A 26,038-nucleotide genomic window follows, 5' to 3' on the forward strand; every position below is an offset into this window, starting at 1 on the left:
GCCACAAAAGAAAAAAAAAACAGCATTTTTTAAAATATGCGTCTTATTTCCTCACGACAACCTTGTGGCCTGTTTTCTGAGTTGGGTCACGTGACGTTCGCAATTTGTGCTGGGCAGCGAAAGGGGCCGCCCCCGAGATGGAGACAAACGGCTCCATTTTGCTCCCAAATTGCTCTTCCGCCAACGCAATCGGAATGCAAACGCCGCGTGCGTCCGCTCTTGTAAAAAGAAAATTGAAGATATTTTGGGAAGCTCACCGCTTTCTCCGTTGTATAAAATAGAGAACGTCTCGCTTTTGGACTTGACTGCCACTTGAATCCTTTGACCTAATGTGCGTGTTTGCTGATGGTGAAAACATTTTGCATGTATTTTTACTTTTTGAGAGAGAAAAAAAAAAAGACATATCAGGGGGCAGTATTATTTTTCAAATAATTCCCGACAAAGTTTCCCTCTTTGCTTTATTTTGTTGAGCTGCAGAGCAAAAACTTTTGACGGGTGTCAAGATGAACGAAAAAGAAGCGACGGTAGAAACTAGAAAGAGGCGTTCGGGACATCTTGCGCCATCTGGAAACGTCCCCAGAAATTCTTCATTCAACAGCCCCCTCGGGGGTCGCCCGACGGAGGACCATTTGAGGCCAGTGACGTGGAGGCGGGCCGACTTGTCGACCGCCGGCCCGCCGGGGATCAAGTTGACCCCCGGCCCGCCGACGCCGGGGGCCGCAATCTGGAATGTTGCCTTTTGACTCTTTCTGCTCGCAACACAATGCCCGGCGACGTCTTTAGCGGGGCAGGTTATGTTCCGTTGACAAAAGGCCCGCGCCGCACCTCATGGGCTCACTGACGCATGCTTCTTGTTGTCGATGTGTGTGTGTGGGGGGGGGGGGGGGGGGCACAATAAAACAATCGGCGGCGGCTAAAAGACGGGACATTCCATTTGAGGGTGGGAGCTAAGAATAATTGACATAAATTAAAAAATGCTTGTCATAGCCTGAATGGGGAACCCCCCCACCCTACCCCCTCCACCACCACACACAAACACAAACACACACATACACATACTTGGAGCACCACCTTGAGCTGCCCGGAAGCCATTTGTTTGCCTGGAGACACGCTAATTAGCTTTGTCGCCGATTCAATTAGGCCAAGTGATTTCGCCTTTCCATATTTCAAGTGAGGAGGAGCTTGATCAAACTGTTTGCTCAATAAGTAAGCTCAATTTTTATCCATCTTCTACCGCTTATCCAGGGCCGGGTCGCGGGGGCAACAGCTTTAGCAGGGAAGCCCAGACTTCCCTCTCCCTAGCTACTTCTTCCAGCTCTCCCCGGGGGATCCCGAGGCGTTCCCAGGCCAGCTGGGTGACATAGTCACTCCAGCGTGTCCTGGGTCTTCCTCGGGGTCTCCTCCCGGTGGGACATGCCCGGAACACCTCACCAGGGAGGCGTTCAGGAGGCATCCGAATCAGATGCCCAAGCCACCTCATCTGGCTCCTCTCGATGTGGAGGAGAAGCGGCTCGACTCTGAGCCCCTCCCGGATGACCGAGCTTCTCACCTTATCTCTAAGGGAGAGCCCGAACACCCTGCGGAGAAAACTCATTTCGGCCGCTTGTATCCGGGATCTGGTTCTTTCGGTCACGACCCATAGCTCGTGACCATAGATGAGGGTTGGAACGTAGATCGACCGGTAAATTGAGAGCTTCGCCCTTTGGCTCAGCTCCTTCTTCACCACGACAGACCGATACAACGTCCGCATCACAGCAGACGCTGCACCGATCCGCCTGTCGATCTCTCGCTCCCTCCTGCCCCCACTCGTGAACAAGACCCCGAGATACTTGAACTCCTCCACTTGGGGCAAGATCTCCTCCCCGACCCGGAGGGGGCACTCCACCCTTTTCCGACTGAGGACCATGGTTTCAGATTTGGAGGTGCTGATCTTCATCCCAGCCGCTTCACACTCGGCTGCGAAACGCTCCAGTGAGAGTTGGAGAGCCCCGTTTGAAGGAGCCAACAGCACCACATCATCTGCAAAAAGCAGGGATGCAATACTGAGGCCCCCAAAACGGACCCCCTCAACGCTTCGGCTGCGCCTAGAAATTCTGTCCATAAAGGTTATGAACAGAATCGGCGACAAAGGGCAGCCTTGGCGGAGTCCTACCCTCACTGGAAACGATTCCGACTTACTGCCGGCAATGCGAACCAAACTCTGACATCGGTGGTATAGTGACCGAATAGCCCATATCAGGGGGTTCGGTACCCCATACCCACGAAGCACCCCCGACAGAACTCCCCGAGGGACACGGTCAAACGCCTTCTCCAAGTCCACAAAACACATGTAGACTGGTTGGGCGAATTCCCACATACCCTCGAGGACCCTGCTAAGGGTGTAGAGCTGGTCCACTGTTCCACGGCCGGGACGAAAACCACACTGCTCCTCCTCAATCTGAGGCTCGACTTCCTGACGGACCCTCCTCTCCAGCACCCCTGGATAGACCTTACCAGGGAGGCTGAGGCGTGTGATCCCTCTGTAGTTGGAACACACCCTCCGGTCCCCCTTTTTAAAAAGAGGGACTACCACCCCGGTCTGCCAATCCAGAGGCACTCTCCCCGTTGACCACGCGATGTTGCAGAGGCGTGTCAACCAGGACAGCCCCACAACATCCAGAGCCTTGAGGAACTCCGGGCGGATCTCATCCACCCCTGGGGCCTTGCCACCGAGGAGCTTTTTAACCACATCGGTGACTTCAACCACAAAGATAGGAGAGCCCACCTCAGGGTCCTCAGACTCTGCTTCCTCCAAGGAAGACGTGTTGGTGGAGTTGAGGAGGTCTTCGAAGTACTCTGCCCACCGGTTCACAACGTCCCGAGTCGAAGTCAGCAGTGCCCCATCCCCACTGTACACAGTGTTAGTGGTGCACTGCTTCCCCCTCCTGAGGCGTCGCATGGTGGACCAGAATTTCCTCGAAGCCGTCCGGAAGTCGGCTTCCATGGCCTCACCGAACTCTTCCCACGCTCGGGTTTTTGCCTCGGCGACCACCGAAGCTGCGTTCCGCTTGGCCAGTCGATACCCGTCAGCTGCCTCTGGGGTCCCACAGGCCATAAAGGCTCGATAGGACTCCTTCTTCAGCTTGACGGCATCCCTTACTGCTGGTGTCCACCAGCGAGTACGGGGGTTGCCGCCACGACAGGCACCAACCACCTTACGGCCACAACTCAGATTGGCCGCCTCAACAATAGAGGCACGGAACATGGTCCACTCGGACTCAATGTCCCCCGTCTCCCCCGGAACATGGGAAAAGCTCTGTCGGAGGTGGGAGTTGAAACTCCTTCTGACAGGGGATTCCGCCAGACGCTCCCAACAAACCCTCACAATACGTTTGGGTCTGCCAGGACGGACCGGCATCTTCCCCCACCATCGGAGCCTACTCACCACCAGGTGGTGATCAGTTGACAGCTCCGCCCCTCTCTTCACCCGAGTGTCCAAAACATGCGGCCGCAAATCCGATGATACAACCACAAGGTCGATCATCGAACTACGGCCCAGGGTGTCCTGGTGCCAAGTGCACATATGGACACCCTTATGTTTGAACAAGGTGTTCGTTATGGACAGTCCGTGACGAGCACAGAAGTCCAATAACAAAACACCACTCGAGTTCTGATCGGGGGGGGGCGGCGTTCCTCCCAATCACGTCCCTCCAGGTCTCACTGTCATTGCCCACGTGAGCATTGAAGTCCCCCAGTAGAACAAGGGAGTCCCCAGCAGGAGTACTCTCCAGCACACCCTCCAAGGACTCCAAAAAGGGTGGGTATGCTGAGCTGCTGTTTGGTGCATATGCACAAACAACAGTCAGGACCCGTCCCCCCACCCGAAGGCGGAGGGAAGCAACCCTCTCATCTACCGGTGTGAACCCCAATGTACAGGCACGCCTCTCACCATGAGCAACCCCAGAGTGGAAGAGAGTCCAACCCCTCTCGAGAGAACTAGTACCAGAACCCAGGCTGTGTGTGGAGGCAAGTCCGACTATATCCAGTCGGAACTTCTCTACCTCACACACCAGCTCGGGCTCCTTCCCTGCCAGAGAGGTGACATTCCATCTCCCAAGAGCTAGCTTCTGCAGCCGAGGATCGGACCGCCAGGGTCCCCGCCTTTGGCTGCCGCCCAGCTCGCATTGCACCCGACCCCTTTGACCCCTCCCACGGGCGGTGAGACCATGAGAAGGGGGACCCACGTTGCCTCTTCGGGCTGAGCCCGGCCGGGCCCCATGGGTGTAGGCCCGGCCACCAGGCGCTCGCCAACGAGCCCCACCTCCGGGCCTGGCTCCAGAGGGGGGCCCCGGTGACCCGCGTCCGGGCAAGGGAAACTGAGTGCCATCGATTTTATCTATCATAAGGGGCTTTGTGAGCCGTGCTTTGTCTGGTCCCTCACCTAGGACCTGTTTGCCATGGGTGACCCTGCCAGGGGCATAAAGCCCCAGACAACTTAGCTCCTAGGATCATTGGGACACACAAACCCCTCCACCACGGTAAGGTCACGGCTCACGGAGAGGGCTCAATTTTTATGATTGTCTAAATCGGGAAATGCAATTCAAAAGCCTTCAAGTATAGGGGGTGGAAGGAAGCACCACTCAAAGTTCAAACACAATTTTGCTTGCACACACACACACACAAATATATCGCAAATGTGATAAAGTGACAATTCTACCCAACGGTCACTGTAGTGGTAAAAAAACGACACAATGTTGTAAGAAGGTTTGATGTTCCCAGAAGTAGAACGGAAATTGGGAGCTAGAAAGACGCCGGGTTAACGAGAATGAAGTTGGATGCTCCGAGTCAAGTGAAGGGAAGTTGTCGATTCCGAGAAAACAAAAAAAGAAAACGGTAACCTGACGAGAATCGAGCCATTGGTGGCAAAACCCAGAAGAGAAGAAAAGTTAGGAGGGAAAAGAAAGTCGTGTGCGCCGAGGAAAGAAATTGCGACCAAAAATGACTCTCCGTGGGAAATGACAGCCCACAACAGTCACGAGTGAAAGTTCAAATGGCTTTTGAGCAAAATGAAATTGTACATTTGAAAAATAAAGTTGCTCCATTTTTTTCCTTCTTCGATCCCTCATGTCCAACCGTTGAGGCATGACACGCGCCTCCGAGTGAAGTGCAAGGCGAGCCGAGGCCCGAAGTGAGCTGCGCTCGTGCCTTTTCTCTCTCTCCCTCTCCCTCCTCAGATGGGAAGTACATTTTCAGAAGCCGCGCAGCCTCGACATCACGTCCGCGAGGCGGCTCCCGTGAAAGTCCACCTTGACGTCTGCCGGCGGGCCACCTTTGCCTTTGAGGCCCTCGCCACCGCGGCCCGCCTCCCCTCGACTTTCTTCCCAACCGGTCACGCTGGGCCCAACACGCAACGCCGTAGCGGCGAGCGCCCGCCCGCCCTCCCGCCTGCCCGCCCGCCCGCCGCTTTAACAAGGCTCATTTCGAAGGCGGCGCTGCAGGGAAAAGAGCAATAAAAGCCGTCGAAACCGGGGGCCCCGTGCGGCGCGGCTGCACCGTCAGATGCCTTCTGACTCCTGACCAGACTCCGAGAGGGTGGGGGTCGGGGTTGGGGGAGAGAACCCCCCGCCCCCAAAAAAAACCTCACACCCACTGCGTTCTTTGTTCATTTGTTGACATGAATGTAATACAATTCAAAGCGATTCCGGAGCGCAACCGGCGCGAGAGCGAGCTCCCGGTGACGCAAGTGCTTCCGAAAACGTGGCGAGAAGGAAGTCGGAATGTCAGTCATCCGTGAGTAAAAACTGCAAAATTAGGTTGGAAGGATGACCTGACGAGAAGAAAGGCATTTGGGACGCGGCAAAAGACATGTGTGTGTGTGTGTGTGTATATACATATATATATATATATATATATATACACACGCGTACACACGCACACGGGAAAAAATGGAGTCAGGCCAAGTGTTTTTCTTCAAATTGGTGAGATTTAATTGGCTCGGAGCTATGCGATACAACCACAAAGACGCTGTGTGCAAAGAAAGCAAAGATGAACACTTGGTAATGCTCTCCGCAAAGAAGGACAGTGCCAAACGAGAACAAACGCAACATTGAATAGGAGGATTTGTCAAGCATGGAATCGCCCGTCAAAGCGAGAGCGCGTCACGCAGAAGCTGTAATACTGTTTTGGAAGGTCCCCCCACCCTCACCTGGAGCGGTAGCATCAAAAACAAAAGGCCGCCCCCGTCCTAGACCAGGGGTGTCCAAACGTCAAAGGCATTTTAAAATGACCGCAGGTGGCATCTTCCTGCCGCTTCCAAATGATCAGACGGGCACATTTGACAATAAAGTTGCATTCAATTCAATTCCATCGTCGGCCTGCGCGGGAAACGGAGGGACGGCCGTACTTCCCCTTTTTCAGACGATCGCTTTCGATTGATCGCCAGCAAGCACGTCTCGGCCAATTCTCCAAGGTAATTCTGACCGGATTGCGGGGTCAGCATTGGCGGCCCAACCGCCGGGCGGCGAGCGTTTCGGTCCCGGACGTATGAAATACATGTGTTCGCCTTTTCGTAGCGTTGTCTTTGGACACCCCGGCTCCGGAAGTCCGACATCGTTTTTTTTTTTTTGTGAGTTTCTGAAAAGTGCGAGCATAAAAGCGTGACGAAGCAATGGCAAAAGCATATGTGACGTTTCAAAAAAAAAAAAAAGTCTTCAAACAAGATTATATCAGAGCTATCTAAGCAGCTGGTCTGGTTATGACTGGGGGGGGGGGGGAGGTTGATGCTGCGAGGCTGACCGTGTGAACTAACAGGCCGAAATGAAAACAGAGAAAGAACCTGCACAACAAGAGGAGGGGCGCTGCTTCTTCTTCTTCTTCTTCTTCTTCTTCTCATGCCGGCGTCAGCTCTTACTCACTCGTCATCGCTGATGTCAGACAGTTCCTGCGGAGACACGCAAAGAAGCGGCGAGGCTTAGTCGTCGGCAGACGCGCGGCCTCAAGCGCCCCCCCGCGGCATTCTATGGACGCGGCGACGTCCCTCGGGGAACTTTTGCGGCAGCGCCGCGCGCGGCGGCTCTTTGTGGGCTTGGGACTTACGTTGGCGTCCTGGTCGTCGTCGCTTTCGTCGTCGCTGACGACGGGCTTGGCCTTGGCTCGGCCCTGCCTCTTCTTGCCCCGCTCGGCGCTGCCGCGGGCCTCCTTGCTCAGCTTGATCTTCACCCACACCGGCTTGGCTGGAGCCCACAAACAACGAGGCGTCCGGGTTACGCCGGCGTCGACGTAAAACAAAGGGCAAAACGGGGCAAAAGGAGAAAAGCGGACGGCGGGCAAATCCGGGCTCGCAAATCGTTCCGCCACCCAATCTGAGGCGCCAATCCATTTTTTGACTCGCTCGCCGCCGTTGACGTAAAAGAGTCTGCGGACTTTTCTTTTGCTTGTTGGGGGGGTTTTTTTCCCTTCTTATTTTGTCCTCAGGCAGCGTGACTCTGAAATGAGGCTCGCCGGGCGGGACGACTGCCTGGCTCTGCGCCGCGTCATTTCAACGGAGGCGCGTGCGTGCTCACCCTCAGCCTCCGAGTCTTCCTCCTCGTCCTCCTCTTCGTCGTCGTCCTCGCTGTCGTCCTCGCTCTCCTCGTCCTTGGCGATCTTCTGCCTGGCGCTCTTGAACACCGACTGCAGCACGATGGAGTCCTCGTAGATCTAGGGCCACACGCGGGCAAAGGTGCGTGACTTTCGTACGGCCGGCTCGCGTCGTCTTTGGGTCGGCGTCTGAAGCGCCCGGCCGCTTCCGTTTCAAAACGGGAACGCTAAAGAAGGAAACCCCGAGCCGAGAGACGGGATTCGGCCGCCGTCGAGTGCAGCCGCTCGTTTGAAGCTCGAAATGCCTCCGAGCCGACCGAAAGCCGCGAGGTCGAAACCCCGATGGCGGCCGGCCGAGAAGCAGACGCCGTTTTCTTCGGAGAGGGATTGATTTCAAAGCTTTGTTTGGTCGGTTCTTTTGGGTTGAGAAAAAAGCAAAAGGCCCCGCAGAGACGACGGATGTCAAGTCCAGCCGAGGCGATTGTACTCGGGCTGACCTGAGATCCCTCCAGGTTGAAGGTCTGCGCGTTGTGACAGAGCAGCATGACGTCCTTCTCCAGGTCACCGACGCTGCGGTACTTGTGGCTCCTGACGCGCTCCTGCCGAGCGAGAGCGCGCGTAAGCGAGCGCTTGAGCCCGGAAAGCCCCGAACCCCGACGGCGGCGGGCCGACCTTGATCTTCTTGAAGTCCACGGGCTTTCGGATCAGCTCGTAATATTCCGGAAGCTCCTTTCTGGACGGCAGCTGGACAAAGACCTCGCTGAGCTGTCTGCCGGCCCTGAAAAAGACGACAAAAGCGGCCCGGCCCGTTTGCCGCCCGACACTCATTTGAAACGCTTCCGACCGGGGTGCCGCCCGCTCCGTCGTCCTTTTGAAAAATAAGAAGAATCGGCCGGAGTTTTGCCGCTTAAAGCGTCGTCGCGGGTTTGAACGGGCCGAGCTCGGCCGCAACGGGGAGGTCCTCACCCGTCTCTGTAGTTGATGACGGTGTCGATGATGGCGTTCATCTGCTTGGTGAGTTTGGGCGGGTTGGGCGAGAGCTTCTCGGCGGGCGGGCGCCCTCGCCTCTTCTTGGCCTTGGCGCCCCAGTCCTCCCTGGCCGACGGCTCCTTGTCCTGCCGCCGCTTGCGTTTGCGCTTCTTCAGTCGGATCTCCTCCTCCATCTCCTCCAGGTTGCCGTCCTCGATGGCCTGACGGCGACAAACGCGGCGGCGGCCCATTTCAAAGCCAAATCCCCGACGCCGACTCCGGCTCGAAGCCCTGCTTTGAAAAGCTGAGCGAAACCCGACGTCGGATCGACGCTCGAGCGGATCCTCGACTTGAAGCGCTTTCCCGGACGCCGGCTTTACCCGCTCATTTAAATCCTAATTCGAACCCCTGCCCCAAACCAGATATTTGCTTCCAACCCGAGCTTTCCGTGAAAGCCTCACCCTGGTTTTGAAAGCTACGGTGCCTCGTCGAAACCCGCAACGTTGCAAGTTTGAAAACCTAAGCCCTGCTCGACAGCCTCATTTGGAATCGAAAGCCTACTCGGGGACTCGAACTCTTGCTTTGAAAGCCCCCGCCCCTTTGTCAATTCCTCAGCCTGGCTTCAAAAGGCCAATTTGAAGCCCCGAGAAGAAGAGCTCGAAAGGCTCACGGTTGATCAAGAGCCTACACGTTCAAAACCCGGACCCTCGACGAAAGCCGAACGTGAAACCCGAGCAGAGATCCGAAATGCAATTTGGAAACTCCAAGTAGGCAAGATTGGCGGCGGTGGCGCGTTTGTTCTCGGCGCGGACGGCAAAGAAACTTTTACCCGCAGCCACTGCTTCTCGGTCAGCGCGTCGCTGTAGTCCACGTCGCGGCGACAGCGGGACCCTCGGCCAAACATCTTCTCCTCCTCCTCCTCGTAGGTGAGGCGCTCCACCTCGGCGTCGTCCTTGATGATCCAGGAGGGCAGCTCGTCCTCCTCCATCAGGCGCGGCTTACGTTTCGGGTTGCGGGCGTCCTCCCGCCGCCGGTCCATGTCAAAGCGCTGCAACCGCGTGGTCGGCTTGAGTGGGAGCGCGGCGACCGCTCGGGTATCTCGTCCCCCCCAAACACCACCCGGCTTCCTTACCATGTACAGCTCAAACTCGTCCTCATTGCGGGCGATCATCTGGTTGAGGGTTTCGTCATCCGGTACCTCATTTTCTTCCTGCGTGCGAGGGCAATCGTAGAAAACGGTTCAACTACAAAGACGGATCTTCATTCATTTTTTACCGTCTCTCGGTAAATCATCATCGTGAAGGCATGAAAAGGTTCAATCCAACTCGTCTCAACCTCGAAACAACAGACCTCGTTCTGCTCCTCGTGCTCGAGGATGGCCTGCAGAAAGGCGCGGCGCTCGTGGCTGGAGGACTTCTGGTCGAACATGCCGGCCTGGATCACCTTCTGGTCCACGTTGAGCTTGTACTTGGCGGCCGCCAGGATCTTCTCCTCCACGCTGTTGACGGTGCACAGGCGCAGCACGCGCACCTCGTTCTGCTGCCCGATGCGGTGGGCGCGGTCCTGCGCCTGGAGGTCCTGAAAATACTCGGCGAGATGCGCCTTTCATTTATTTGCCGCTCTTATGCTCTACGCATTTTCAGCGCACAATTTTCAGCAAACGCCGGTGGCCAAGTATGTTTAAAAAAAGGAAAAGGCACACAATTTGCCACTGGTCGTCGGGCCAACGTTCCCTTGGATTTTCCACGCGCCCGAGCATTCACACAAACGCCAGAGTGAGCAACGTGAGGGACTCGCACGCGGCGGGCCAAACCGCTCCCAGGCCTGTCCAAAACCCGAGATCGTCAGCCATGTGCGGGAATGCCGTTACGACGACAACGGTGCAGACGGCTCGAGCGCCCCGCGGCGCTGATCAACCGCAGCACTCGCAACACGCACGGATGGCTTCCGTTTTAGGCCCGCGTTCAAATGTAGAGTGCGGCACGGTTGGCACGGAGGCTCACCCGCCCGCAAACACGTACGCACCTGATGGGGGTTCCAGTCGCTGTCAAAGATAACGACGGTGTCGGCGGCTTGCAGATTGAGTCCGAGGCCGCCGGCCCGGGTGCTGAGCAGGAAGATGAAGTACTGCGATCCCGCCTCGTTGAATTTCTTCAGCAGCAACGCTCGGTCATCTGACTTGGTGGTTCCTGAAACCGTCAAAGAACCGACGCCGTCGCGGCTTGCGTTTGAGGAGGCGAAATATGATCAAACCGGCCCAACCAAAAGCCTCTTCGAGCGCCGTGCCTCACGTGTACCGTACCCGCTCGTTATCATGCAAAAACAAGTTTCCATCCGGCGAAACAGGAAATCATTAAAACAGATCAATCTGCTCCACGCCGCAACATTCATCCTTTCCTTTTCCGCTTTGGGATCGCTCGGTTCGATTCGCAAAGAAATGAAGGACTGCTCAGTGATGTATTATGTCCCGCGTTGTCGTATATCGCGCGACGCGCCCCGAGCGGTACGTCCCGACTCCAAAATGCGCCGCCTTCACTTTTTCATTTTACGACCATCGTGGTGCAATCTTACCGTCCAGGCGCAGATATTGAAAGTTGCGGTAGCCGAAGTAGTCCTCCATGATGGTCATGAGCGAGGTCATCTGGCAGAAGAGCAGCACCCGGTGGTTGGTGGCCTGCAGCTTGGGCAGGATGCGATCCAGGAGCTCAAACTTCCCGGAGGCTCGGTACAGGTCGGGCCTGCGTTGGGAACGGACGGCGCAATTACTGACCGACGATATCCCATCACACCGTGGCAGGGCGTGTCCTGACGAGAACCCAAACGGGATTCCTGACGCCTCAAGTGCTTTCTGGGCTCATCGGTACGGCACTAATAGCGATCGTTCTACGCGGAGGGCAAAAGGGCCGACGAATATGAGTCCCGTTCTACCGTCGCTTCGAGGGCGAATGAGAGCAAAGAAGGCCGTACTCTGCCTTGGCCTTGCAGTCGAGGGCGGGCCGTCTCAAAACGGGGCCATTTCAGCGAGACTTGGTCTTAGGGGTAGTATGGCGGAGGTGCGTTACAGACCGCTTGTTAAAAAATATATATTCTCGTCGAACTTAGTGGAATTTGTGAATTCAAATGAGGTGGCAGGTGCCGATGACGAAGCAGCTAAATCGCAGATGATGAGTGCCACACACTTGCCATCCCGTCTGTTGTTGTCACATCAGAACGCTTTGCAGCCGAAGCGCCGGCCACGCACGCGGCAGCCGCTATCGGCAGAGACATCGAGCATTCGTGACGCCGCCTTTCCGACCGAGACGGCTCAAATGACGTCCGCGCCGCGCTCGTGACGGGCGGCGGACAATGCTTGGCAATTACTGGCACGCGATGTTGGCTCCACATCAAATCATTAGTCTCTGCCGAGCACGGGGATGGGAAAACAGACAAAAGGGAGCTTTTTGTTCCCTCCGACTTACCCACTGATGATGCCGTTGGGGTAGCCCAAATGCTCAGCAAATGACTCCTGCGGCAGAGAATTAAAGGATCAGAGGGCGGCTCTCCCGCGGCCGGAGCGGCGTTTTACAGATTGCTCCTAATTAGCGCACAGACGGAGTTGACCTCGATATGCTGGAACATGTACGGGTGGTTGCAGATCTTTTTCAGCTGCATGATCGTGTTCATCAGGGTCTTCGCTCCCCCTTTGCCCTGAACACCAAAAAGGGCGTCAACGAATGCCACGTCGAGCCAACCTGGGATGAAAGCAAGCGCCGTTCGTTGGCAAGGGTCCCCCGGAGTCGCTACCTTCTTGTCTTTCTCCGAGCCATCGGTGAGGAGGATTCCCTTTTGCATGTGGCGGTACAAGACCTTCTGTATGGCGGACATGTCGCATTTGACAACGTACTCCACCTGCGCAAAAGGGAAATCGGCAAAGTGAGCCACGTGAAAGGCGGGCATCCGGTGAATCTCTGCAAATGTGCCATGCAATATTTCATCCCTGAAAGTTGAAAGTTGCGTCTCCTTTTGGGGTGTTGGGCCCCAGTGCGATATGCTTCTCAAAACGTGCGGTGACTTTATCGTTGCCAAAATCGGCTGACCTCGCGGCTCTCGGGTTTTGCGGGTTTTGCGACACCGCGAAACCCGCTGCGGTCAAGTCAGCGACCAAACGCGAAGCCGCTCACCTTCTCGGGCAGCTGCGACTCCACCTCCTTCTTCAGGCGGCGCAGCAGAAAGGGGCGGAGAACCTTGTGCAGACGTCTAATAATCAAGATGGTCTCCTCCTCGTTGAGGTCCACCTGAACAAAGTTTTGTCAAGAGCAACTTTTCAATAGGAACAATCAAAGCGCAAGCGGGCCACCCCGAGGGCACGCGGGGCCTGGCGGCGGGAAGCGAGACCGATACAAAATTGAAGGCGCGCACCCTCTCGCCCGTCATGGCGAAGGGCGCGTTGAACCACTGCTCGAAGGTGCTGCAGCTCTTGAAGATGGTGGGCAGCAGGAAGTTAAGCAGCGCCCAGAGCTCGGGCAGCTTGTTCTGCAGCGGCGTGCCGGTGAGCAGCAGGCGGCGTGGCGCCACGTAGTGCGTGTTCAGCACCTGCGTCAGCTTGCAGTGGTGGTTCTTCATGCGGTGGCCTTCGTCCACGATCATGTACTTCCAGCGGATCTGGAAAGGGGACTCCGTTCAGTCGCACGGAAAAGGACGGAAAACATTTTGCTCCTTTTGCATTTTGATGAGTCCGATGAGGAAAAGCCCGTGACAAAAGCGTTTGCGCAATTTCGGATTCAGGAACCTCTCATGTTCAATGCTCCACTTAGGGGAAAGATGCGCCTATGAAGGCTTCAAAATGTGGAAAAGCCAAGCCAAATATCCCAGCGGGCCAGATGCGTACAAGTCGTGGGGCTTTTTTGCTTGCTGGTGAGCTAACAGGTTCCCGGAAGCTCTTTGGCTCCATAGGCCAGTTGGATCAAGGTGTGTCCACATGCAGTCGCCGAGATGCTTTGGGGAACGTCGACCGCTTTATTCAACACGGCGGCGCGCTCGTTCAGCTTGTGGCTAACGCCGCGTGACATTTCAGCACATGCTTCCTGCTAATTAGGGACCCAACGCATTTGCATTCCGATATATTGCGGTGGCCTGAATAACACGACGCACTCGGGAATGGAAATAACTACGTCGAGCCGTTCCGTAAAGTGCGGCATCCGGGAAAAATGCATGTTGGCGCGCAGCTAGCCGACCGCGCGCTGCGGTGGTAGACATGGGCCAAGTAATTGGAAGCAATGAGCCGAGGTAGGGTTCAAAAAGGACATTTGGTCTCACCTTGGCCAGTATCTGCTTGTCCTTGATGATGTACTCGTATGTGGTCAGCAGGACGTTGAACTTGCCGCTGCGGAGCTGCGGCACCAGTCCTCGGCGCAGGCCGGGGGTACCCTTTCGGCGAAGAAAGGCGGAGGTTTAGTTAGTTTGGGCAAATCATGCATATTCTCAATGGCTTTTTGATATTTTTTTTTTTTTACCTTGTATGCAATTTTGACCACAGACGGGGCCCACTTGTCAAGCTCGTAGATCCAGTTGGATAAGGTCCTGAAAGGCAGAAAATCCATGAGAATTACAGAGAGCCACGCAAGCTTACCCAAAGCAAGACTTCTTTCCATGCTGCACCGAGTCAAATTATTGCTTGCTATCAGGAGACTTCTGGAAGGTGTTTGGAATTGGCTGTCTGTTCAAGGAGAAAAAGGGCAAACGGTTGAGTTCATATGAACGGTTTACGGTTGTGCTTTTCTGTCGATTCTTGATGAAGTTCTCGATATCCAAGACTGTCCGGTGTGTTTGAATTGAATGGTAAACGGTCAGCGGGCTGTCACTCGCATGGCGCTTTTCTACCTCGGGTACTCAACGCGCTTCACACCGTCATCTCATTCGCCTCCCGATGGCGCAGTATCAGGAGGAACGGGGGTTTCCGTGTCTTGCCCAAGGGCGCTCCGACGCTGCGTTACGTCGGACGTGAGCATAAGGAAGCTCCCGTCTCATCTTCACATTTGTATGGTAATGAGGAAGAGGCGGGCACGCTGCTTGCGCGAGAGGGCTGAAGTGGCGTCGAAGGATTTGAAGGGATTAATGGTGGGCAAAACCAGCCCAAGATAAATTGCTGCTTCCAATCAAAGACTGAGCGGCTTGTTTGATTTATACCTTGCAAAGTTTTGCACCGCCTCAGTTGACATCAAGTGTTGGTAATCCGGCAGCGACTCATCATCGTGCGGCGCGCTGGCTGCACGCTTATCTGTGTTTGTTTAGCCGGCGCAATACGTAACATCAAAAAGTCAGGAAGTATTCATTAGCTGCAACCGGATTTCATGCTACTGGAATAAACAGATAAAACGTTCAAAAAAAATAAAATGAGGGGAAGGGTTGAGAAAATGTGTCTAAGTGTGTGTGTGTCTATAATGTGGAAAGAAGAGCGAATATGACACATCATTTTCTGTGTTAGGGATTAATTTGGTTGTAAATTAGGGTTTAAAATTAGGATTCCAAACCTAGGTAAGAAAAGGTTAGGCTTACTTTCAAATGAAGGCTAAGCATTCAAATTCGACTTCATGTCGGGGATGAGGTTTCACAATGGAGTTTAGAAATGCAGGTTGCAAGGCAGAGTTAGGGTTTGAAATTTCGATTTCGAGGCAGGATTAGGATTTCAAATTAGGCGGCCAAGGCAATGTGATGGCATCAAGACTGGATTGGTCGTGCGAAGAAGAGAGCCCGACTCCTTTTGCGAGCTCCAATCTCCTGCTTCACTTCGCCGAACCCCAAGTAGCCCCCTCGACCCAGCGCTGTACTGCCGAGTGTGAGAAAGGCCCTACGCATCGGGTCACTCGAGAAAAGGCTTCAGCGGGCGGGCGAGTACTGACGAGAGCGGCACGATGATGAGATAGGGCCCGTTGAGCCTCTTGTGCTCCATCAGGTACGTGATGAGGGCGATGGTTTGGATGGTCTTGCCCAGGCCCATCTCGTCAGCCAAGATGCCGTTTAAGTTGTTGTTGTACAGCGACACCATCCACTCTAGGCCTTGAATCTGCACATGGCACAGGAAAGAAGCGAGAGCATTGTCATGTACTTTTTAACACTCCCCAGGATACGCACGACAATAAAAAGTGTGTTGGAACATGAAAGCGATAATAGCCTGGGGGGGTATCCAAAAGAGGAAAAATAGCATAGTGGAGGCGTGGCCATCGGAATAACAAATTAGGGCTGATCCGCTCTCTTCCCGGATGACTAACTCGTGCGGACTGAAAATATAAAGCTGCTTAGCATATTTAAGACAGCTGGAGAAAAGACATTGACGACAAAAAGAAAGACCATTTGCTGGAAACGCATGTGAGGCTCCGAGGCTCTGCGGGGTGACTGTCAAAGCCTTCCAAATGGTGAACAAGACTCGAACTACAAGGTCTAAAGAGAGGACAGTGCATCTCTCCTCATTCAGTGCATGCGGCGGACACACAAAGGGCGTTTGAGAGCCGAGACAAGGTCTTGATTTGTCACAAATTTGAAGCCTCGTTTTATATACTCCACTCAACTCAACTGTATTTCTCGAGCACTTTCAAACAGCCATCGCTGCATACAAAGTGCTGTACATGGAACGATTGCATCTGCTCCACTGGAGTTGTGAAACTTCTCTTTTGGTAACCGAGAATATGACATGAAATTGCTCCTTTGTCCAAGATTAACAAATGATGTCATCCGGTCTTGAAGTTGACAATGAAACCAATTTTGCACAAACTGAGTCAATCCAGGAAATAACAAGGAATTCACCCCCGCCCCCCACCAGGTGTAATTGGCCCAAAGTGGCCACAATAAAGCTAAATGCTACAATTTGATATAAACGGCGTCTATTACTTCTATCGTTCAAAACCTGAAGTTAGGAAAGAACAAAATCAGACCAAAATACAGGCGCTTGGCGAGTTTTGATTACGTTTGCAATCACAGAGCTAAAATGCTTAACAGGAAAGCGAGGCGGGCAACAATGGGAGGTAGACCCCAGAGGGTTTTTAAATATTTGGTTAGCAAGTCTTTTCAGCGCCTTTGATGGGACACCGAGTCATCGTTTTTCGAGTCCATTTTGATTTGCGGCCAGCGAAACGACTACCGGTACTCAGATACGGCTGGGAGGGAGCCCCTCGGGGCGTACGATTTTTCAACCTCGCGGTACTTGGACGAGTAGCCTGAAATGCACAAAATCTTCCAATGGGATCATTGCCGTTGTGTTTTATTCATTCTTTTCCTGCAATGATGTTGGCCGTCAGACGCGGAGCGGCGTCGGCGTGCTCGCCGTGAGCTGACATTGCGCCGTGCCCTTTTGATGATCGGAATCAAGTGCCACCTCGCCGTCTAGCGTCCCTCACTCCCTCCTCATTGTCTGAGTGGCCGCTCTCAAACTGCAGGTCTGTGAGCCGTAGCTTGAGTTTGAGAGCCCCGCCCCCACTTTGGTCTCAGCTAAATTGCTCTCCATCTTTGCGGCGGAGGGAGCTGGGTTTTTGGTTATGGGCTCTGAGAGAAACATTAGCAGTGCGCACCGCACGCATTTACCTGGTAGTGTTTCAACGAGCCGTTAATCAGAAGAGACGACTGCTTCTCCACCCTCTCGATGACGGCGTGGGCCACGCCGTAGTAGGACTGCAGGCTGGTCTCGTCAGTGGGCACGCTGTACTCGTCGTCCACGTCCTGCTTGGCTGACCTGAACGTGCGTGTGTGTCAACATCAGACTCACATCCTCATTCCATTGCTATATGCTGCTTGTTAAAAAAATGAAGACAAGAAGTACAATACTCGATAATGTGCTTGGCCTCTCCAACGGGATTTTCGATGGTCTTGTCATTTTCACCCTTGGCCGCCTCTTCCTCCTCCTTGTGACATAAAATACACCTTTGAGGACCAAGGTGTGTGTATGTATTACAAGTGGTACTGTAGTTGTGATGTGGAGCATGGCATGAAGAGAGAGCACATCTAAAATGTGCAAGACTATTGCCCTCTGGTGGATTGGCGTTGTATTGACTTGATTGTGAGGAGTGTCCATTTGGCTTTTTGTTTGATGGTGTGAAGATATGCGTCTTGACCCGAAGCTTGGAAAACAATGCACTCGTGCTGCCCTCTGTGAGTGTGTGTGAGCGGGGGGAAAAAAAAAAAGACATTTATGACTCACTGACCTCCTCCTCAAACTCGGAGCCGCTCTCCTCGCTGTCTGACCTCGGCGCAACCTCGTACCTGTGGTAAGTACAAAAAGCCGACACTTGAATCAACACGGTTAACTCCGTCTATTATTGAGCAGGTAGAGCCAGAAACTAAAGCCAAAAGAACGAGTCTCCTCACCCGGGGTTCATCTCCAGCCAGGCCTCCAGCTGGCTGGATTTGGGCGCCTCAGTACCCTGCAAAACTTTGCCCGTCTCCGTCTGGATGACCTTGACGGGCAGCTCGCTCATCTGGCTGCTCTCGTCCATTGGCTGCAAACACACCGGATGTCGTCAATTATGACACATTGTTTTCAGAGCGACCTCAAACAACACCTTGCCTGCGTTGTGCTGGTTGGCGAGCGATGAACCGCGCATTAAGTCAAGTCAAGTCAAGTCAAGTGTATTTCTGGAGCACTTTCAAACAGCCATCGCTGCATACAAAGTGCTGTACATGGAGCAATTTAACATGCACAATAAACAGTAAGACAAATCGGTAATAAAGGCGGTAGAAAGCACCAAACAGTAAAACCAAGAACAAATCTAAGTCATGCTGAGTCGAATGCCAAAGAATACAAGTGAGTTTTGAAGATGGGCAGCGAGGAGGCTTGCCGAATGTTCAGTGGGAGCTCATTCCAGAGAGAGGGACCGGCAACGGAAAAGGCTCCATCCCCTCTGAGCCTCAGTTTAGTTCTTGGTACTTCTAATAAAGTCTGGTCCACAGACCTGAGGGGCCGGGCAGGTGCGTAGGGGCGGATGAGCTCAGAGAGGTAAGGTGGCGCGAGATTATTCAGAGATTTGAAAACAAATAAGAGGATCTTGAAAAGAACTCTAAAATGAATGGGGAGCCAGTGAAGGGATGCCAGAGTAGGAGTTATGCGCTCCCTCTTACGAGTACCGGTCAAGAGGCGAGCGGCGGCATTCTGGACCAGCTGAAGGCGCTTAATGGAGGACTGGCTGACTCCATTAGCGGATGGATGCATTAGCAACCATCGAACGATTTGCCGCTTTCACGGCTACCCGCAATAAAAACAGATTATCCATAGAGGGAGGCGGGCGGTTGATAAACAAACAAAAAAAAGGAAGGCTCCCCTGTACAATGACAATAATTATATTCCTGCACAACGGCCAACGCTTTTATCTGGTCTACCATTTGAAATAACAGTAATTTCTTCATCCTCGCCTCGCCGACTCTCCGTTTATACCGACTACAAATAATAAATCCTCGTCCGAAAGGTGTTATGTGCTGCTGGGTCTCAGCAGACTAAGAGTAAGAAACAGACCCATTCAAGAAAAAAGAGCAGCTTAGTGAAATGGCCCGGGGAAAAGGGATTCCCGGCTGGAAAACCCCAGATGCAGCACTTGAATCACTTTTGATATTTAACTCATTCACTCCCAAAGACGTTTTTAAACGTCTTTTCAGACTTGGTCCAGAATTGGCTGGTACTGATTGAGTGAAGGAGCTTTGCAAGTTGGCTTGTATGAGGCAGGGAAAGATAGCACAGGGAAAACAGATCATGTCCACGAAAGAGGCGGGACAGTTTGGCCTTGAAGCTGTTTAGCGGTCCAAGTGTTGTTTTTTTTTTTTAAAGAGCAGCTACGTGAGTGCGGGCATGCATGAGGTAGGAAAGCGTGTTCTGGATGAACAGCTAACCCAATGCTCTCAAACAGGAAATCGATGATTTTAAAAAAGGGGGAGGGGTCTGCGGGGGTTAAAGCAGTTTTGCTAATAAAACAGTTTATTTTGCAAGTGGAGGCAGTAGTTGCGTCTGAAGCAGGTGAGGGCCACGGAAGCAAGTTGAAGAGATAACGTCGTGTTTGACAGGAAAATGACGACCGCCGCCGTACCTCTCCATCAGGTCCGATGGCACTGGTGCCTTCGCCGGCCTCTCCGTCAACTCTCTAGACATGGGAGCACATTCAAGTCATTACACATCGGGGGTCACGGCGGTCCTTTTCAAGTCCGTCATCGTTACGTACCGCCTTCTTCTTCTTCTTGCGTCGCTTCTTCTCCTTTGCCGCCTGCGCGGCTTTGTGCTCGTACACCAAGGTGGTGAGGTTGGCCACGTACTCGTCCGTCTGCTGCAGCAGGTAAGCCAAGCGCTTGTCCTTCTTCTGGTCGATCAGTTTTCGATAGCCCTCCTCATCCTCCGCCTGGCATATGGAAGGAAGGTGTGCCGTTGTCAATTGCTTCGGGAGATGCTTGCCATCTTATTTCTTGACCGAATGAAAGTTGCCCTATATTGTGAGCGCTTTGAATGTTTCCGAAAACAGTCCTCCAGAGGCGGTGCCCGGGCCTCCTCAGAATCAGTGTTGTTTTCGTCAACGATGACGAAATGATTTATTTTTCATGACGACGATGATGAGCGAGCTAAACGGGGCTTTTTGAGGACTAAAATACGACGTGAGGTCTGTGAGTTTTCGTTGACGAGACTGGACAAAATTGTCGGCGTGTGGTGCAAAATGACACAGCCTCCTATGGTGCATGTCGTCTGTCTGTCAAAAAATATCAGCAATGCTGCTGCAACCTATTCTGGTTTGGTCACGTCCACTCCCTGGCCGCCGCGCAGGTCACGCGCACACACCCGCACAACACGACACGTCCACGGTCAATGGTCTCTCACGGACGCGCTTTCCATGGATGTTCCACGGCGGCAGTGTCAACAAAGGGGCAGTCGGTCGGAAACAAAGAAAAGATCTACGGGCACGCTCTCTGTACAACGCGGCAGAAAGAACCATGTCGATTTGAACCCTTCAGTTTTCTACTTGCGCCCCAAAACATTCAGGTTAGGGCCCCACTGTGCTACGAGTAAAAACAAAAAACAATGAATCCAACATATTCCAGTGAATTGAGGTTGTTACCATAAGTCTCCTCATTCTCTCCTTCTCAATCCTCTCAGTCTCTTTCTTCTGCTCCCGCTCCGTGTTGGTGTGCCAGGTGGCAATGGCTCGTGTGAGCTTCTGCATTTTCCCAGACATGGAGCGGTGGTACTCCTTGAAGTCTTTGGCATGCTGGAGAATACTGTTGAGGTACTCCTGGAGAGAGAGGGGAAAATGATCAGCAAGCCATATTTTCCGCGCGCGGCTCATGTCATGATTTTGCCATATTTGTTTTCTCTTTTCCCAACCTGGTGCTTCTGCCGACGCTTCTTCTCTTGCTCCAACTTCTGCTGCTTCTCCAGCTTCTCGGTCATGCGCGCCTCCCGCAGGGTCTGCCGCTTGCTGCGGCGGTACGCCTTGGAATTGAGGGCCGTTTCCAGGGTGGTGTCCCGGCGCATGCACGCCACGACATCCTGCCTCAGCTGGGCGGAGGGACGCACACACACACACACATACATACATATGTATGTATATATATGTTTGTTAGTTTTTTTTAAAGGATGCGCAAACCTGCCGCTGGAAGTTGAGGAGCCGCAGTGCCTTGAGCTCCACCGTGGCCTTGGTCCTCAGGTCGGGTGGAAGAGAGCCCGGCAGGCTCTCCAGTTCCTGGATGCGATGTGCGATCCGAGCCTGCAGCCTGGCAGACGTCATTTATGAAAGCAATTCATGGAAACAAATTGATCAGTTTTGGGCTACGAAGTGCAGTCCTTTTACCTGTACTCCCTCTCCTGTAAGATGCCCACCGGGTCCAGGCCTTGGGGCTTCTGAATGGGCGTGACGCGGTTCTGCTTCTGCTGCATCTGCAGCATGGGGGACACCTGCTGTCCGGCTGATTGAGGGGCCACGGAGGCCCCCGGCAGGGCCCCCGCTGGTATAGAGCTGGCCTGGGGAGGCGCGGGCGACGGGCGGGCGCCGCTCATAGGTGGGAGGTGCTTGGGCGCACCGGCAGGATTGTCAACGCCTTGGCCTGGAGAAGAGGAAGCTAAGTGACTGGTTGATTGTCTCGCTTTAGGTGACAAAAAAATGGCTCTTTGTTGTTATGGTACCTTGTGAACAAAGGATTTAGGATTTGAGTTTCATCTGTTTGCAACTCAAGTCAAAAAGGCTTTTTTTCTTTCTTTCTTTTTTTTTTTGCTGTCAACTGAAATCGAAATCAAAGTGCCCTTGGGCTCACATTGGGAACGTCATTCCTCACCTGTGTTCCGGGTTTGGTCACACGACTTCAAAAATAAAGAAATCAAATTCCATACCATGTCTCCTTTAAGACCTTAACAGAACGTGAAGCTGAGATGTAGGCGACTCGCATAGCCACCGGCTGGCTAATAGCAATATGCTTCAAAATACGTACCGTCGGTCCAAGGTTTGGGAACTGCGCCTTGATTGTGACTTTGCACAGCTGGAGTGGGGCAGGGGCTGGACTGGGCCCCACTCAAAGGTACCACTGGCATGCCTTTGAACCAGAACAAATGTTCAAATAAATATATAAATACAACCAGCAGATTTCGAGCGACCGCACGGAACAAGAACAAGAACAATCATAAGAAGAGGAACAAAAGAAATCATCGATTGAACAGGAATGAACGATTGCTTTTAATTTAAAGGGCCTGTGGCATGCTTTGGTCAAAGTGCAAATGAAACCACGAGGATAACTGGTCCTACCTTGAGGTCTGTTATAAGGGCTGCCACTCGCCGCTTGTTGCTGTTGCTGTTGCTGTTGCTGTTGTTGCTGCTGCATTGTGGGTAGACTCCTCTTGCCCTGCACGGCCAGTTGGAGGTTCTCGGGCAGCGGCTGCCCGCGGCCCAAGACCTTGTAGGCCAGGATCTGTGCACGGAGCTGCTGCAGTTGGGCCTGACTGAATGCCGACGGGCCACGGCCCTGCTGGCCCATGCCGGACATGTTGGGTATGACGCCGCCGCCACCTCCTCCTCCTTGCGGGTCCATGGGCATCATGGGGCCCGGCTGGGATGGGGGCATGTGGGGCGGCGTGGGTCCTCCGCCCCCGGACATGGGGCTGGACGTGTGCTCGTGCACGCCCATCGGCGAAGGATGTGGAGACATGTAGCCTAAAGTAGAAATGAAGGTGCAAGGCAAGAGGCAGATTCTGAGTGCTTTTCAGGGCACTCACAGCTTGTAGACTAAAGATGAAGTCACAGCCATAAAACCTCAAACAGGGGCCGAGACTTTAATAGACCATTTGTCACCTTGAAAAACAAAACAATACAATGCATTGATATCATTGATATCACACAACAGCTGCAGAAAAGCGCCTCATAGAACACGACAATCATGCAACAGAACACACCTCCGCAGAAATCACTGGGATTTTCAGATTAAGAAAAAAAAAAAGTCCCTCTGCCAACATTTGAGGAAATATGGTGCAAATAAATTCAAACAAGGTTGAAATGTACCCTGGCTATGCTGGTCCATTGGGCTCTGCGGGGGGCCCATGCCACTGTGGAGCGATCTCATGCCCACGCCTTTTATGTGACCAAAGTGCAAAGCGTCCGCCATGGCCTTGTCGTTCATTCCCTCCAAGGGCTGAAAAATCAAGAGCAATGACATTGATTTAAGACGACAATAACACAGCAGAACCTCGAAAGCTGGCATTTCATTTCATGAATACACAGCACGAATGGAATGAATTGCGCCGTGTTTTACCTTGTGCATAGAATACATCATGTCTTGCGAGAAGTCACTCTGCACCTGTCCCTGCACGCCGTGGGCCGCGTTGGGCGTTCCGGGCCCGGGGCTGGGTCCCATCATGCTGTGAACGGAGCCGGGCGAAGGGTCCGGTCCGGGGCTGGGGCCCAGGATGGGGCCGGGTGAAAGGCCCGCACCCGGGGAAGGGCCGGCATGGGACATACCACCTGACGGGTCTGAATGGGTGGACATGGACTGCAACGCCAGATGGGAAGCGGACCGCCTTCAAGGAAGAAAATCGGCGTCGGTGCCACGAAGCATCAATTGACCAACTGGTTCGTCATAAATTAGGATTTGAATCAAAGTTTACCACCTTAAAACCTCTCAATGCTAAAAAAAATAAGAAAACTAACACATGACAGTCATACTTTGCAACGGTGATCAAATAAATCTCAATTTTGAGACAATTAAAACATAGGTGAGCCCTCCATCGAGGGGAACCTAAAATCCCCGAAAGCCGTCCATTTGATGCCATTGAAAACACACTTCAACACCAATTGGGTATTTAAAACATTCATTTTCTGTCAAATGAAACACATGTCAGTCCCACGTTTTCAGCCAGTTCCAATATATTCTATTCTATATATTCCCAGTTCTGTCCTGGGCTGCTCCCTTGACACTCTGGGGTGGGCACCAGAAGGATGCTAACTAAGCTAAAAGCTATGATGGCCAGTCCCTCCCACCCCCTCCAGCCCACCCTGACAGCACTTGGTAGCTCCTTCAGCCAGAGACTGTTACACCCGCGCTGCAAGAAGGAGAGATACCGACGCTCGTTCCTACCGACTGCTGTCAGGCTGCTGAATAAAAATAATAACAATAATAATGTGTGAAAAACAATTGTAAATAGCACTGCGATTTATCAATTTTGTATTTATACTGCACTTAATTGAACGGTGTTTGTTTGTTCTTTCTTCTTTCTACCCACATTCTTGCTGCTGCAGGCTGTAAATTTCCCCAGTGTGGGACAAATAAAAGATATCTTATCTTATCTTATCTTATATCCCAGCTCTCAATTCGGTGGCCAACAAAGCTGAGCTCTCCGTTTTGGATCAATGAAAAACGAGCATGTCAACTCCCCATTATGAATCACGAGTGAGTCCGTGATTTTTGGTCAATTAAAATGCTTGCCCTCCATTGTAAAAATTATAAGCCCCCCCCCCCCACTTGGAAGTCATGAAACAGTTGGAGTTTGGGCTATCCAACCATTGACTACTACTTTAATTATAACTACTCATCCCGTGAAAACGTCCACTTTCTTATGTGGTCTCTCCTTCATAATTTGATCCATGCTTTTAAGGAAACTGAGGCCTCAAGATCCCAGCTTCATTCCTTTTCTGAAAAACATTCTGATGTTTTTGATCAAATGTAAACACCGTTTCCTTCTTTTCGCCAAACTCTCTTCAGTGACATCGCGTCTTGAGTTTTTTTTTTCACGTACCGACGTGTTATGACGACGGCATTTTCTATTCTGCTATAAACGGCACGAACTCACATTCCAGCAAGTGGCAACGTTTTTTATTTATTTTAATAAAACGCTCTTTACCCCAGCGTTAACCACAACGGAATGTCACGTACCAAATAATAACATGTCTGATTGAACGCAAGAAACGTTAGCTTTTTGCTCCTGGGGCCGTTCATGACAAGGTGTAAACACTTGCAGCGGACTCTTGATTGGATCATGGCTCCCCCCCCCTAAAATAATGGGGAAAAAACAGTGGCCATCATGGCGGAACGTCACTCGAGGGATCAAAGTCAGGACGGTGAGCGGGGCTCCAGGTAACTACGCACGGCTTAACCGCGGCTATTATGTCGAAGATGTTTGTGGCTGTCCTCGAGTGCGGTCTTTTGGGTTCTTTTCTGCCCGACACAAACCTCCTTCCACCCGCCGTTCGCGCGGCTAAGCTAACGCTAAGCTAGGTGGCTAACGTGCTAGCTGGTTCTGGTTCTGGTTCTGTGGTGTGGACTCTCTCTCCCCCTCTGCCTCTTGCAAAGCGAACGGTCCGGCGTCAGAAAAGTTTTGACAGCTACTAACAGGACAAGGAAGGTTAAGAAACACGCCGCACACGGTGACAAGGCCCCCACCTCCCCCAGGCGGGGATTATTTACCTCTCGGCCGAAGCGAAAGTGGCACACGGCAGCAGATGAAAATAATGTAATGTTTCTCTAAAATATGACTGCAGTCGTCAAGTTCACTCCCCCTCCGTGCTATTTTGCTGACATATTTAAAGTTGAGCTGGATGGCGGCTCCATCCATTGGCCAGATCTACAGGATGTCCCGCCTTTCTCCCTTGCCGCTCTTGCCGATTGGCTACAATGGCTTGTCGATCATCCTGTTTTCTTCCCCGGCTGTGTTTTGGACCGTACTGTACACTTACTCTAATGCTATAACTTTGTGACGTGCGGGGGGATGGAGAGTGTCCGTGACCAGTTTGCGCACAAAATGTTTTTCGACGTAAAAAGTAGTGAATTATTTTAACAAGCTTTAGAAAAGTGAGAAGCACGGCGTTGTTGGGGGGGCCCCCCTTGTGTTGAAGTGCTTACATTGACCACAAGGTGGCAGCACCACCCAGTAGTTCCCACCACACGGTTGACCTTTTATGGCAATTGTCCCCACCACCTTTTCTAAAATATATAATAATAATTTGAAATAAAACGTAATTTAAATAGAAAGTGAAGTAATAAGATGTCTTCATAAAATGTCATCACTGTGTGTACTGTGGCATCAGTGTGTTGGATTTGC

The 26,038-nt window shown here is 52.7% G+C and overlaps 1 protein-coding gene and 1 long non-coding RNA gene across 4 annotated transcripts in view; one reads left to right on the forward strand and one right to left on the reverse strand.

The window, feature by feature from the left end:
* Positions 1 to 5,942: 5,942 nt before the first annotated feature.
* On the reverse strand, positions 5,943 to 25,568 carry smarca2 (SWI/SNF related BAF chromatin remodeling complex subunit ATPase 2). 2 transcript variants are annotated; one of them, XM_086112233.1, is made up of 34 exons: positions 25,405 to 25,568; positions 23,257 to 23,521; positions 23,007 to 23,136; positions 22,257 to 22,661; positions 21,946 to 22,047; positions 21,312 to 21,564; positions 21,108 to 21,234; positions 20,846 to 21,019; positions 20,580 to 20,753; positions 19,698 to 19,871; positions 19,566 to 19,619; positions 17,860 to 17,990; positions 17,697 to 17,754; positions 17,320 to 17,396; positions 17,080 to 17,227; positions 15,405 to 15,568; positions 14,019 to 14,085; positions 13,822 to 13,932; positions 12,925 to 13,167; positions 12,687 to 12,800; positions 12,310 to 12,414; positions 12,127 to 12,213; positions 11,985 to 12,031; positions 11,098 to 11,264; positions 10,552 to 10,715; positions 9,877 to 10,104; positions 9,659 to 9,736; positions 9,356 to 9,574; positions 8,524 to 8,747; positions 8,230 to 8,335; positions 8,055 to 8,156; positions 7,542 to 7,677; positions 7,075 to 7,211; positions 5,943 to 6,919 (listed from the first exon to the last, which is right to left on the reverse strand). In XM_086112233.1, exons 2-34 carry the CDS (start codon positions 23,488 to 23,490, stop codon positions 6,890 to 6,892), a joined length of 4,770 nt encoding a protein of 1,589 aa, XP_085968359.1. In that variant the 5' UTR covers positions 23,491 to 23,521; positions 25,405 to 25,568; the 3' UTR covers positions 5,943 to 6,889. The 2 variants fall into 2 exon arrangements, with proteins under 2 accessions (XP_085968359.1, XP_085968358.1); XM_086112232.1 differs by having other exon boundaries at positions 8,230 to 8,425.
* LOC147204456 (uncharacterized) overlaps positions 24,728 to 26,038 on the forward strand; it is a 32,372-nt gene continuing 31,061 nt past the window's right edge. For both annotated transcript variants that reach the window (XR_015101011.1, XR_015101012.1), the window contains exon 1: positions 24,728 to 25,074. This is a non-coding gene — a long non-coding RNA (uncharacterized LOC147204456). The remainder of the gene's footprint in view (positions 25,075 to 26,038) is intronic.

This window comes from Hippocampus guttulatus, chromosome 5 (assembly GCF_054856545.1).
Source record: "Hippocampus guttulatus isolate MCC_2025c chromosome 5, RoL_Hgut_1.0, whole genome shotgun sequence".
NCBI classification, from domain to species: domain Eukaryota; kingdom Metazoa; phylum Chordata; class Actinopteri; order Syngnathiformes; family Syngnathidae; genus Hippocampus; species Hippocampus guttulatus.

What these genes read in the sequence shown, in the direction of transcription:
- smarca2 (XM_086112232.1), bottom strand. Translation starts at nt 23,490, where the DNA reads ATGTCCACCCATTCAGACCCGTCAGGTGGTATGTCCCATGCCGGCCCT. An exon ending in TGATGTATTCTATGCACAAG is followed by an intron (nt 23,137 to 23,256) that starts GTAAAACACGGC and finishes TTGATTTTTCAG; the next exon opens with CCCTTGGAGGGAATGAACGA. An exon ending in TCCCAAACCTTGGACCGACG is followed by an intron (nt 21,565 to 21,945) that starts GTACGTATTTTG and finishes CCTCTTCTCCAG; the next exon opens with GCCAAGGCGTTGACAATCCT.